Source organism: Amblyraja radiata, chromosome 14 (assembly GCF_010909765.2).
Source record: "Amblyraja radiata isolate CabotCenter1 chromosome 14, sAmbRad1.1.pri, whole genome shotgun sequence".
Taxonomy (NCBI): Eukaryota; Metazoa; Chordata; class Chondrichthyes; order Rajiformes; family Rajidae; genus Amblyraja; species Amblyraja radiata.
This window is the reverse complement of record NC_045969.1, coordinates 17527678-17541158: the sequence shown is the minus strand read 5'-3', so window position 1 is coordinate 17541158 and position 13481 is coordinate 17527678. Positions and strand designations below refer to the sequence as shown.

At 39.2% G+C, this 13481-nt stretch overlaps 1 protein-coding gene across 3 annotated transcripts in view; it reads left to right on the top strand.

Annotated features, from left to right (window-relative positions):
• Nucleotides 1-13481, top strand: part of dcbld2 (discoidin, CUB and LCCL domain containing 2) — a 79294-nt gene that overhangs the window by 49318 nt on the left and 16495 nt on the right. For all 3 annotated transcript variants that reach the window (XM_033032645.1, XM_033032644.1, XM_033032643.1), the window contains exons 6-9: nucleotides 5111-5244; nucleotides 7404-7444; nucleotides 10195-10410; nucleotides 12435-12559. In XM_033032645.1, the coding sequence (XP_032888536.1) occupies nucleotides 5111-5244; nucleotides 7404-7444; nucleotides 10195-10410; nucleotides 12435-12559 (516 nt within the window). The remainder of the gene's footprint in view (nucleotides 1-5110; nucleotides 5245-7403; nucleotides 7445-10194; nucleotides 10411-12434; nucleotides 12560-13481) is intronic.

Genomic DNA, 13481 nt, shown 5'->3' with positions numbered 1-13481 from the left:
AAGGCTCTAAACAAAATACAATTTCTTTCATAGTTAGCCAAGAGTAACCTTATGGGGTCATGGAGTCTATAAACAGGCCTTTTGCCAATGACAACCAAGATGCCATGCCTACACTAATTCCACCCGCTTGCTTTTGGCCATTGTCCCATAAAACATTTCCTGTCCATCTACCTGTCCAAATGTCTTTTAAATGTTGTTATAGTACCTGCCTCAACTACCTTCTCTGGCAGCTTGTTCCATACCCACTGTGTGAACCTTGTAATACTTTATTTCAAAAGTAAAAGGGAATATTTGATTTGTGGTACTTTTTTGTCAATTCAAAGGGTATGTCTACCCTTCAATTTGTACAACAACAAATCGAGATCATGTTTTTCGTGGGTAAGGCAGTGAGTAGATTGGAGTCAAGTTGGTTTCAACATTAGCTCATCCAGAATCAGCCGCAGCAGCCAACAGTCCAACAGTTGGTGGTGATTTGAGCATTTGCAACATTTATTTAAGCTGTGCAGAAGCATTCATTTGATGAGGTTTATCAGATCCTGCCTCAGAACTTGCACGGAGCCATCTGGATTCCAACAATTTGCAGGCATGAATCAGCGGGGCTGAGGATATTGATTTCACCCAGACAGATTTTTTTTTTCCAGGGCGTTTATTTCATGCATTCCAAATACTGGACACATCAGCTGCAATCATGCAATACCAAAAGAGCATTCAAAGGTTAATCAAATACCAAACCAATGGTGTCATTTTAGTGTGTAGGAAGGAAGAAGGTCTGTCGAAGGGTCTCAATCGAAAACGTCATCATTTCTTCTCTCCAGAGATGCCGCCTGTCCCCCTGAGTTACTCCATTTTGTGTCTATCTTCGGTGTCATTTTAATGATCTCTTTATTAAGAAGCTACCTTCACTGATTTCAATTAGTGATTTTAGCCTTTAGAGATACAGCACGGAAACGGGGCCTTCAGCTCATTGAGTCCGCGTTGCATCACCCTGTACACTAAAACTATCCTACACACTAGGGACATTTTTACAATTTCTTTGGAGTGTGAGAGGAAACTAGAGCACCTGGAGAAAACCCATGTGGTCACAGGGAGAACTTACAAACTCCATACAGCAGCACCCGTAGTCAGGATGGAACCCGTGTCTCTGGTGCTGTAAGGCAACAACTCTACCGCAACGTCATTGTGCCGCCCAACTCTTTGAAAGAAATCCTAAAAATACTAGCTAAATATTTACTATGGAAAACAATCAAACAACGTTCTGAAGTTTGCAATTAAAAATACTGTGTAGTTCCTGGACTGCATGCCTATTCCTCTGCTCTTTCTACTTCTACAACTTCTTGCAGCCACTGATTAGGTTGAATCATGACCTTCATGTAGTGGTAGTTCACACTGCTGCAGAGCCAAGAGACAGAATGTGTGGGCTGGATCTGTCCTCTGGTGAGAGGGACTGCAGCACACTGGCAAATGTACATTTTGATCATTATCTGATTCTGCACAAGGCTCAGGTCCTGCATATTTAATTTCTTAACCTCTGGCCTGCTGAGTTTACTGCAGTTCAAATAAATGACTTGTACCTTATGCTTAATAATAATGAAATTTCAGTGCTTTATATGGAGTGAACTACTCCAGCACCTTTTTCTTCCTAAAATTCATCAACTGTTATCGCAGAGTAGTGGAATCCAACACACTGTGGGCCAGTTGTCTTGGTGCCTCTTTGGGGGAAATCTCCATTTCGTCCCACTTTTTTAAAAACCTTTTTATCTATAGCTCTGAAAGTTTCTATATATTTAGCTACTTCCATGTTGTAAGCTACCATTTAATCTCCTTCACCACAGTGGGACAATATATTTCAGATAATTACAATTTGCTGCATTAAATTATATTTCTCTCTTCTGCCCCACACCACATTATATTGCACTGCCAGTTATCTTAAATCTGTGCCTTTGAGCTAACAGTCTTCCTGTCAATGGGAACTTTCTCAGGATTTAATACAAACCATCATCTTCTTGAATATCATTATTAAATCTTCTCCTAACCCTTGCTCTGGGGAAAGTCACCCTTTCTTCTCTAGTTTATTCACTTGGCTAACATCCATTTTGACAGCTGTCCCTCCTTTCCTAGAATTTCTTTAATGGACTATTTAAACTTTCATGCGAAAGTTAGAATCTCAATTCTAAGTTGTATTCCAAGTATTACTTACAATCTCCATTCTGTTATTTGTTGATTGAAGTATCCGTAATGTTGAAATGGAGTAATTTATTTTAAAATGTTTTTTTAATTCCCATGGTGAGAAATGTTAAAGCATTTTAAAGTGTAACTGAGGAACTCAACAGAAAAATGAAGATGCCAGGCTAACGCATGAAATACAGCAGACCCAACTGAATCACAAGCTTCCAGTCTGTTGGGTCATTTTCAGACTGGAGAATGGAAAAGTGTGTAATTCAATTTCTGCTATTACTCACTGATATGAAGCTTGTTTATGCTAAATGTGGTTTCTTATAAATGTGATGATACAGTGACTGGTACTGTTCAGCCCAGTGATATGTGGTTACAGTTACTAACTCACAACATTCCCCACAGAAGCAGCCTGTTTCAAATCTTTGTTTGAATCATTCCCTGTGGTGAGACCCAATGCAAATCATTTATCTTGCACCTTGACAGTGTTACTGCAGGTTTACGGACGTCTCGAAAAGATGCATTGCAATTTATCATATATCCTTCAGCAGCTCATCAGTGAAATTTAAAATAAATAGGTTTAACACCACCTCCCCCCCCCCCCCCCCCTAAAATATCAGACAAATGAATATCATGTATATGCATGCATTTATCCTCATCAGCATTAGCTTCTGCCCTTGAATTAGGAGAATGCACTTTTTCATCTTGCTAAGATATATCTAGCGTAGCCAGAGTTGGTCTCACTTGAAATGCTCGGGCCCAAAAAAATGAATTAAAAAAATTGATTCCACAAGATTTTACTTCACTCTCTTCAACAACATCCTACAGTATCTGAAGTAACTGCAAACATTTCTGCACCACAATTCTTTCCATGAGTTGGTCATAATTAATGAATAAGATCTTCATAAAATTATGTGGAGATACAAGGAACTGCAGGTGCTGGTTTACAAAATAAGTTACTAGGTGTGTGAGTAACTCAGTTGGTCAGGCAGCATATTTGGAGAACATGAATAGGTGATGTTTTGGGTCAGGACCTTCTTCAAACTGAAGAAGGGTCCTGACCTTGAGTCACCTAATCATGCTCTCCAGCGATGCTGAGAAAGTTATTCCAGCACTTTTTTCTTCCTAAAATGAATTTGTCTTTTCCCTTTGTCTTGGTATCGTGGTTTAATTTATGCTAGTGTTCCGTAATGCAAGGTTTTCCATTGATTATTTTGATTCTATCTGTTCTTCCCTTAAAACCATATTCTGAAGGACAATAAATGTTGCCCCTGCCCAAAGTCCTAAATTGAATTAAAAAAAATATGTATTCTGAGAAATTTGTAGGAAATTGTATGTCAGCATGTAATATGGACCAGTTTTATTAATTCCATTAAACATTTCAAGCTTACTTGGAAATAGAAAATGCTGGAAGTTGTCATACTTAAAATTTCCACCCCTTAGAGTGACTTTTTATTTATTTTGGATTGACTTATTTAATCTTTCATGGCTTCATAATTGATCGTGTACAAGTAGGTAGTGCAATTCTTTGATGACATTCAGACAACTGTTGATAAGTGGCTCATCAGATTTGCCCTGCAATAGTGCATTGATAACTTTTTTTTGCAGTCGTAATTTAATACAGCATGAAAGCATGGCAGACGTCGATGACTCTTGTTATTCTCGTACTTGCATGCATCATGCAACAGTGTAGGATACTTGAAAAGGTACACTACCACCTCTGATCTTCCAGTGGAAGTGGATTGTTACATTATCATGAGATTTTTTTCTCTCCCTCGTTCATTATATTGTGTACAGTACTATGTTTCCATATTCTGTTGTGCTGCTGCAAGTAAGAATGTCATTGTTCTATCTGGGACATATGACAATAAAACACTCTTGACTCTTGCTATTTCCATGAAGTTACTCAATCGGAAAACAGCTATGGCGCAAAAAGTGGTGATATGGACCTAGATTTAATTGAAGGCAGGCATTTAACTAATCAGCCTCTGTACTGCATTTAGTAAACCAGTTATTTATCTTTTCATCAGAAATGTCTTAATGAAGCGTGAAAGTTTAGTTTTAATGAGTTCCAGTCTTGGAACATGAGAGATGGAAGTATGATCCAAAATCCCATGGTCGAAACAAACTACATTAACCTATTGCTCCTGGTGGGAACATAAGGAAAGAATGATGAAACTGCCCAGGAAACCTGGATGTATCAGTGTGCACATTGTCCAAGTACTGTGCAATCAAAAATTGGAATTATTTCATAGGTACTGATTTTTTTTTGAAGAAACAAAATGACACTTGGTTTTAGCTTGCACTATGATCAATAGGAATTTAATTAGCATCATTAAATTACAATATAAGCCAGTAGGTTTTTGTGTGTGTCGGAAAAAGCCATTAGGCCTGTCATGCTTAAGGGAAGAACTTACATGGTTCTCCCAATTTCCTCCCAGTGGTAAATTTGTTGAAACCCTGGAAAAACAATATAAATAAGCACTTTTAATCATTTATACTGGTCCCCAAACGAAGATCTGAAGGTTAGCAGGAAATTGCGAGAATCCCTCTGGAAATTCCAAATGTTAGTTTTGCTGATTGAATTCAACTTCACTGCTATCCTTCCTTAATGTTGCCCTCAATCACTTCCAAAATTTCTGACTGGCTCACAGAGGTCTTCCTTGGTGATATATTCCATAGCATGTCAGCTTTTGGGTAAAAACAAATTTAATATGCTTTTCAATTCCCGAATCCCCAGTTTTAACTAATCTTCCAGGTATTAAAATCCTTGGTCTTCAACATTGTGAGTAATTTGATCAAGATCAACATTATGTAAATTAAATAAACTATTTTCAACGGATAGAGAAAACAGCTGCCGTTCAAGCCTGTAAACTATGGTGTAAATCTGCAGTGAGTTGGTATGCATGGTGAATGTTGACCATCCTTTCTTTTCCAGTCGTCACTGCTATGCATGGCAGGCATTCATGCTGGTGTGGTATCACATTTCCTGGGTGGCCGGATCAATGTTGTGATCAGTAAAGGAATTACATACTACGAAAATACTGTTGCAAATAATGTCTCCTCAAAAACGTAAGTACACAAACTGGGGGGGAAAATCAATGCCACTCTTTATTGGAGAGGGGACGTTCATAATTGTGCACCATTCAATTGAGTAGGGAAATAAATATTTTGTGTTGGTGCAAGCAAAAGGAACATAGAAACATAGAAAATAGGTGCAGGAGTAGGCCATTCGGCCCTTCGAGCCTGCACCGCCATTCAATATGATCATGGCTGATCATCCAACTCAGTATCCTGTCCCTGCCTTCTCTCCATACCCCCTGATCCCTTTAGCCACAAGGGCCACATCTAACTCGCTCTTAAATATAGCCAATGAACTGGCCTCAACTACCTTCTGTGGCAGAGAATTCCAGAGATTCACCACTCTCTGTGTGAAAAATGTTTTCCTCATCTCGGTCCTAAATGATTTCCCTCTTATCCTTAAACTGTGACCATCTAAGGATGTCCAGCACCTCCTCGACTGTATTACAGATTGTGCTCAAAACATCCCCATTAATTTTCCCAAGTTCCCTCTTTGTATCTTTCTCCGCAGTAAAAACAGGCGAGAAATATTCATTGAGGAACTAGACCTTGTCCTGTGGATCCACATACATATGCCTACTTTGTTTCTGAGGGGTCCTCTTCTCTCTCTCGATATTCTTTTCCCTTTAATATACTTAGAAAATCTTGTTGGATTATCCTTAATCTGCTCTGCCAGAATTTGAGTATGCCCCTTTTTTTTTTTTTTTTACCTGCCTGATTTCCTTCAGTATGGTCCTCAAATCTCCTATATGCCTCCATGGAAACACTTGTTCCTTGCTGCCTATTCCTCATCTATGTCCCCTCTTTACTGACCAGCTAAACAGCTACCAGCCTATCCATTCCCCTTGACCCAGCAGGTTTATGCTTTCTCCTGTCCATCATTAGGCACCTATTCCCACCTCCACTATTCACACTTTTATTGGAATTAGGCATCACCCAAGATCCCAATCCAAAGATCTGAAATGGTGACCCCCTCCCCCTCCTCCATGCTACCCTCACTTGTAGGATGGCAACTGTGGTTGATCTGCAGTCTCTTTGCTTTCCTGCCATGTAAGTATTCAGTGTCTCCGTCAGGCTTGGCAACAGGCAGTAAAATTGCTGGAAAGAAAGGCATATCATGACATTAAGGTTGCTGAATGTCCTGGTCCACACTAAATGCTTCATCTCGCCCCACTTCTTAATCATGAAGTCACCCACATGTAAATATTGGGTGCACAGAATTAGTCAAATCGCTGCATGGTAATAATTCAGAAGGAAGCTTTTCATAGAAACATAGAAAATATGTTTCAACCCTTTGAGTCTGTGCCAGCTTGCTGCAAGAGTGATATATCTAGTCCTACACCCTTACCGTTTCCCCATAGCCCTAAGATTTCTTCTCTTACATGATTGATCCAATTCCCCTTAAAAGCAATGGATGAATCGGTGCAATTTAGGCGTGAACCAAGTCACTGCATAAAAGAGAAAAGGATCTTCCATGTCTTTTTTTGCCAGTTACATTGTACGTCTTCTGGTTATCGACCCTTTGGTTAATAGGAACAGGTTACCTTTGCACTGTCTAGATCCCACGTTATTTTGAACTCTATTGTCTCAATATTCTCGACTGTAGTTTCACTAGCATTCCCCTGAAGTACCCTTTAGCTTTCCATTCATTTCTGTTGTCCTTATTAAGGTCAGTAGTATTTCTGTCACCCATCGCTAATCCATTATCTAAGTCATTGGCATTAGTTTAGCAATTCCTCTTGCACCTCACGAGATAGCAAGCACATCTGTCAATGGTATCGTTTTTTTCATTTTTTTCAATAGGTGCCGGAGTAGGCCATTCGGCCCTTTGAGCCAGCACCGTCATTCAATGTGATCGTGGCTGATCATCCCCAATCAGTACCCCGTTCCTGCCTTCTCCCCATATCCCCTGACTCCGCTATCTTTAAGAGCACTATCTAGCTCTCTTGAACTCTTTCTTAATCTTACAAATAACTATTGTCTGTAAAGTCCTCAATATTGTTAATACTTGCTCATAACATAAAAAAAACATATGTCCATCTACTTGGCCTGCATATTATCTCTTTTATTTTCTATTTAATGGACACGTGTACTAATGCTGCATTATGATGCTGTATAATTTAATCTTATCAGTCTCCTTAATATTACAGAGGACATTTATCACGTCACCTGTTTACATTCAAGACAAATGGTGAGTATTCAATAAATAAAGCCGTCTAATTTACGTGTTGTGTGTAGTCTTAAGTATCTAGTTACTCAGTTTAAATTAAGTCAATAAACAAGTTATTTTGTGCCATTTATTTTTTTTTTTAAACAATTATTTCCTGATTTGATACTACATCTGCTCCTCCCTCCAAAACACAGACACTTACCTTTACAGAATGTAATTTTTCCCATTTTCTTCTGCCTGTGATTCATGCTGGGTACAGTTCCAAGGGATATAGCAAGCTTCCAGTATGTTGCCTAAATAACTATTATAAGTGTACAAATAAACAACTTCACATCACTGTCCTGCCTGATCCGTTCACTCATTACCCATTATTCTGTAGTACATAGTCATACAGTGTGGAAACAGACCCTTCGGCCCAACTTGCCCATGCCAACCAAAATGCTCCATCTATGCTAATGCCACCTGCCTGCATTTGGCCCATATCCTTCTAAACATATCCTGGCCAATATATCAAATGTTTTTTAAATGTTGTGATAGTATCTGCCTATACTACCTCTTCCAGTAGTTGTTCCACATACCTACCACCCTTTGTGCAGAAAAGAAAGTTGCCTCTCAGGTTCCTATTAAATCTTTCCCCCATCACATTAAACCTAGGTCCTCTGGTTCTTGATATCGGTACTCTGGGTAAAATACACTGCATTTGCCCTATCTATTCCTCTCATGATCTTGTACACCTCTATAAGATCACCCCACATCCTCCTGCCCTCCAAGGAATAAACTCCCAGCCTGCTTAACCTTTCCCTACAGCTCAAGACCTCAAATCCTGGCAACATCGTTGTAAAGCCTTCTTGACCACCCTATCTACCTATGATGCCAATTTCAGATCCTACAGTATTTTTTGACAACCGTCTTCACTCTCTACAATACTAACAAACTTCACTGCCAACTACAAACTTATTAATCATGCTTATACATTCTCATCCAATTCTTTGATATAGATTACAGCACTGAAACCTGAATCATACCACTAGTCGCAGGCCTCCAAACTGAAAAAAGACCTTCCACCATCACCTCCCCCTTCCTTTCATAAAGCCAATTTTCTATCTAGTCGTCTAACTCTCCTTGGATCCAATGCGAACTAACTTTCCAGAGCAGTCTACCATGTGGAATCGTGTCAAATTCTTACTGAAATCCATATGTGCAATGTCTACAGTTTTACCCTCAACAACCTTTTTGGTCACATCTTCAAAAATCTTCAAAAAATCTTGAATGAAAGCCTCGCTGTATGTTCAAGAAACTCTCATTCTGCTGGATGGTCCTGAGATCATCCAGCTGTAGCTCCAGTTCTCTAACATGGTCTTCAACGAGCTGCACTTGGACACAAGTCCAACAGGTGTAGTCATCAGAGACACCAGCAGTTTCTGTGACTTCCCACATCCTGCAGGAGGAGCAGTGTACCAACTTAGCTGCCTTCACTTTTTAAGAAAGACGGGAGAGAAAAAACAGGGAATTATAGACCAGTTAGCCTGACATCGGTGGTGGGGAAGATGCTGGAGTTGATTATAAAAGATGAGAAAGCCGAACATTTGGATAGCAGTAACAGGATCGGTCCGAGTCAGAATGCTTGACTAATCTTCTGAAGATGTAACTAAGAAAATGGACACGGGAGAGCCAGTGGATGTAGTGCACCTGGGCCTTCAGAAACCATTTGATAAGGCCCCACATAGGAGATTAGTGGGCAAAATTAGGGAACATGGTATTGGGGGTAGAGTGCTGACATGGATAGAGAAGTGGTTGGCAGACAGGAAACAAAGAGTAGGGATTAACGGGTCCCTTTCAGAATGACAGGCAGTGACTATTGGGGTACCGCAAGACTCAGTGCTGGGACTGCAGCTATTTACAATATACCTCAATGATTTTGATGAAGGGATTCAAAGTAACATTAGCAAATTTGCAGATGACACAAAGCCGGGTGGCATTGTGAACTGTGAGGAGGATGCTATGAGAATGCAGGGTGACTTGGACAGGTTGGAGGAGTGGGCAGATGCACGGAAGATGAAGTTTAATGCGGATATATATGAGGTGTAAACAGGAAGGCAGATTACTATCTAAATGGCGTCAAGTTGGGAAAAGGGGAAGTACAATGGGATCTGGGGGTCCTTGTACATCAGTCTATGAAAGTAAGCATGCAGGTACAGCAGGCAGTGAAGAAAGTGAATAGCATGTTGGCTCTTTATAACAAGAGGAATCGAATATAGGAGCAAAAAGGTCCTATAGTAGACCTTAGTTTTATTCAGGTCTACCAAAAAGTAGACCTGAATAAAACTAATCATTTATCAGGGGTCTTTATCTATTGGGTATTTGAAAGATGAATTACCGATTAATTTGTTCAGAAGTGAGGAAGATTTTAACTGGATGACACTGAAGATTTATTTGGTATTGAGTTACTTTCTCCTACTCAACCTCTAAACAGGATATAGTCTAATCTAAGTTAAAAAAAACTGCCTTGTTAGAGAATAGTTTGCCTACTAGCCCAGCTACAATAATAGGTAATTCTTATATCAATATAAGGCACCTGCCAAACAAACCTATATTATTAAAACCCAACGTGTTCTCCAGCCTGATCAACTGAGTTACTCCAGCTCTGTTTTACTCAGTATTCCAGCATCTGCAATTTCTTTTGTCTTCATGCTTGTCTTATTTTGTATGTCTTAATATTTTATACACGCATGGAAGTTAATGATTTTGGGTGTTTGTCGTATGGCCTCCAGGTTGCTATGGAACACTGGGAATGGAGTCTGGTGTCATCAGAGACGGCCAGATCCATGCATCTTCAGTTCTGCAGTGGCACGATCTCTCTGGACAGTTCCACTCCTGGGGGCCAGAAAGAGCACGCCTGAAAAAACCTGGCTCTGCCTGGGCTGCATTTCACACTGATGAAGCCCAGTGGCTGCAAATAGACTTGAAGAAGGAAAAGAAAATAACAGGTGAGGTTAACAGTAATTGTCTTGTCAGTGGAGATTGAATTGATGTCCTGGTCTCAGTTTCAGACGCAGTGTCTGAGAGAGGAGGCATTGTCGAATGTTTTTCAGTCATTTCATTAGTTGACCCTTAACTTTTAATCCCTGTTATGTATTATGCAGTAACACTGGATTTGGTTAAGTTACATTGTAACATTTATAGAATTGTTATTGCATTGAAGGCGATCATTCAGTCTATCAAGTGTAAGCCAACTCCAAGTAGATTCTCAACCATGAGCTCTCTCATCATTGCCCTCCATTTTATTCTATCTAAAGTGCCAATTGCCTTTTGAAGGCATTGATTGATTCAGTTTCTTCTATCATTGCAAGTGCATTCATGATAAATTTGTATTCAAGATTAAACTGTTGGCACATTTTCCCATAGGAATGAAAAAAAGCAATGGTGCATTTGTGCAAATAAAGAAAAATGCATTTGTGCATTTTTCAGGGAAAATGTGAACATTTTGGAGAAGGTGCAGATGAGATTTATCAGTATGATTGCAGAGATAAAGGAATTTCATAATGTGGATGGACTAGGGAACTTAAATGTGTTGTCCATGGAAAAAAGGGTGTGAGGAGACCAGATAGAAGGATTTAAAATCACGAAGGATAGGGACAGGGTAGTCTCTGAGAAACAATTCACATTGGTGTCTGGGGAAAACATGAAATTAAAATGATTGGTAAAAGAACCAGAAGTGACATTAGTGTTCTTATGTTTAAAATAGTGAGTGGCAAGGTCTGCCCTGCCAAGGGTAATGAGATGGACTTAATGGTAGCATTCAAAAGGGAACTGAAAGGCGAAAATATTTTTCAATGTCTTGGGGAGAGAGCTGGTCAGACGGGGTGGATCGCTTTTGTATCTTACTGGTACATACTCTAGGCGACCAAATCACCTATTTCCATGCTGTAAAGGGCCTGTCCAACTTGGGCGACCTAATCCTCGAGTTCTGGCAAGTTTGCCCTCGACTCATACTCGCAGCATGGTCGACACGAGATCATAGCAGGTCTTCGTAACTCTCCTTCATGCTCGATAGTGGTCTCCGCGTACTCGAGGTCTCAGCTAGGTTGCGGCGTTTTTTTCAATATGTTAAAAAATGCCCGCGAGTAAAGTAAGGTCGCCATGGAAAAAATCTATTCTTTCTTTACTCATAGGTTTAGTCGTTGGAGGTTGTAGTTGGTCGGCATGTTAGTCGTAGGTAATCGAGGGTAGTCGTAGGTAGTCTTCATCATTGTCGAAGGGAGGTCGAAGGAGGTTGTCTTCACTCTCCACTATTCAATGTCCAATTTTCCCGAAGTTAGTCGTAGCTAATCGAAGCTAGTGTTCAACATAGTCGAAGAAGGTCTTCTACATAGTCGAAGGAGGCCTTCAACATGACATTTTTTCAAACTCTTCTAAACTCGCCAATTAGGTCGCCCAAGTGGGACAGCCCCTTTACAATTCTCTGACAGGTTTAATGTCACTCATGTGTGAACTTCATTTGTCAACAGTTCTGTGTATCTTGAATTTGTTATGTTCATAATTAGATTTATGTAGCTGTCCCAGGGTTATTAATTGGTCACATTGTTGCTAATGTTATCAGCTGAATCCAAACCATCACTATAGAAAACACACCAAGGAATTTCACAGAGCATTACATTAGATAAACTGCAAGGTGTTGTAATTATGATGAATGATTTAGACAAACTATTTCATTTAGGCAAGGAGTTAGATCAAAGCTTTAGAGCTTGGATGGCTGACGGTGTAAATTAAAAAAAATATGTATTTTTTCACCATTCAAAGCCATGACACATCCCAAAGTGATCTTGGCAATTGGGTATTATGGATAAAACAATGGCAGTGTGCTTTGGTGCAGATGTATTGATGATTTAAATTTGTTATGTGAATTCATGAAATAGAACAAGGAATAGACTTCTAACCTAGCCTCATTAACATAAGCATCTAACATTTAAAGTTAGCTTATTTATTTAAAAAATATTGTTTCTATTCACAGGTATAATTACTACAGGTTCTACCCTGGGTGAATACGCTTTTTATGTCTCTGCTTACCGAATCTTCTCCCGTGAAGATGGAGAGGATTGGAAGGTTTATAAAGAAGCCAACACTGACCTGGACAAGGTCAGACTCTTTAAACTTTTCTTGTTATTGCAATAAATCACTGTTCTATATGACATATAATGTTAATTCATAATATTCACTCAACAATATTAAAATATGAACTATATACATTGGGTGGTTCAATTAAAAACTGCTGTAAGTTTTCGAAATTAGATTTTAAGTGACTTCACTAAATGGTTATCATATTTTGTATAAACATACTTGAGATTTTAAAGTCAACATAGGAGTTTTATTAAACATGAGTATGCAGGAGGGGTCTTGCCCCGAAACGTTGCCTATTTCCTTCGCTCCATAGATGCTGCCTCACCCGCTGAGTTTCTCCATCATTTTTGTCTACCTATGCAGGAATAAAAAGTGTGTTTCAGAGTATTTGAATTTCATTTTTGGTTTATTGATCAATGATATATTGATATGTTCTTGTAACTTTCTCTGGTAAGTCAGTGGATCAGAATCTTAAGACCCAATGTCACTGATGCGAACAGAAGATTACTTTTTATAAATCCAGACATTTTGACTGGAATTTTCCATCTAATTATTCTAATGGGAGGAAAAAATAAGCAGCCAATATACTTCTGTTTTTCACATGAATCAGTGCTATCCAACAATTATTCATCTCACTGCTCAAAGCTAATTTGAAAACAGATTGTTACTTGCATTATTGATTAATAAATGAAAAAGGAGTAATAAACACCATGTAGTGTAAGCTATCACTTTATGTGTTTTCTTCCTCTTGCACAAGCACTTTATTAGCAAATGCTCAGATAGTAAAATTGTAAGAGAGAAAATAGACTTTTGGAATCTTGTGCATGTTTTATTTCCTTGGTTACGGCTTTGAGTATTTTGTAAAATCCTGCATAATGTTAAAAAGGAGATAAATTACATTTTCATCACTGGCATTGCGAGTGGGTCAGGCAGCATCTGC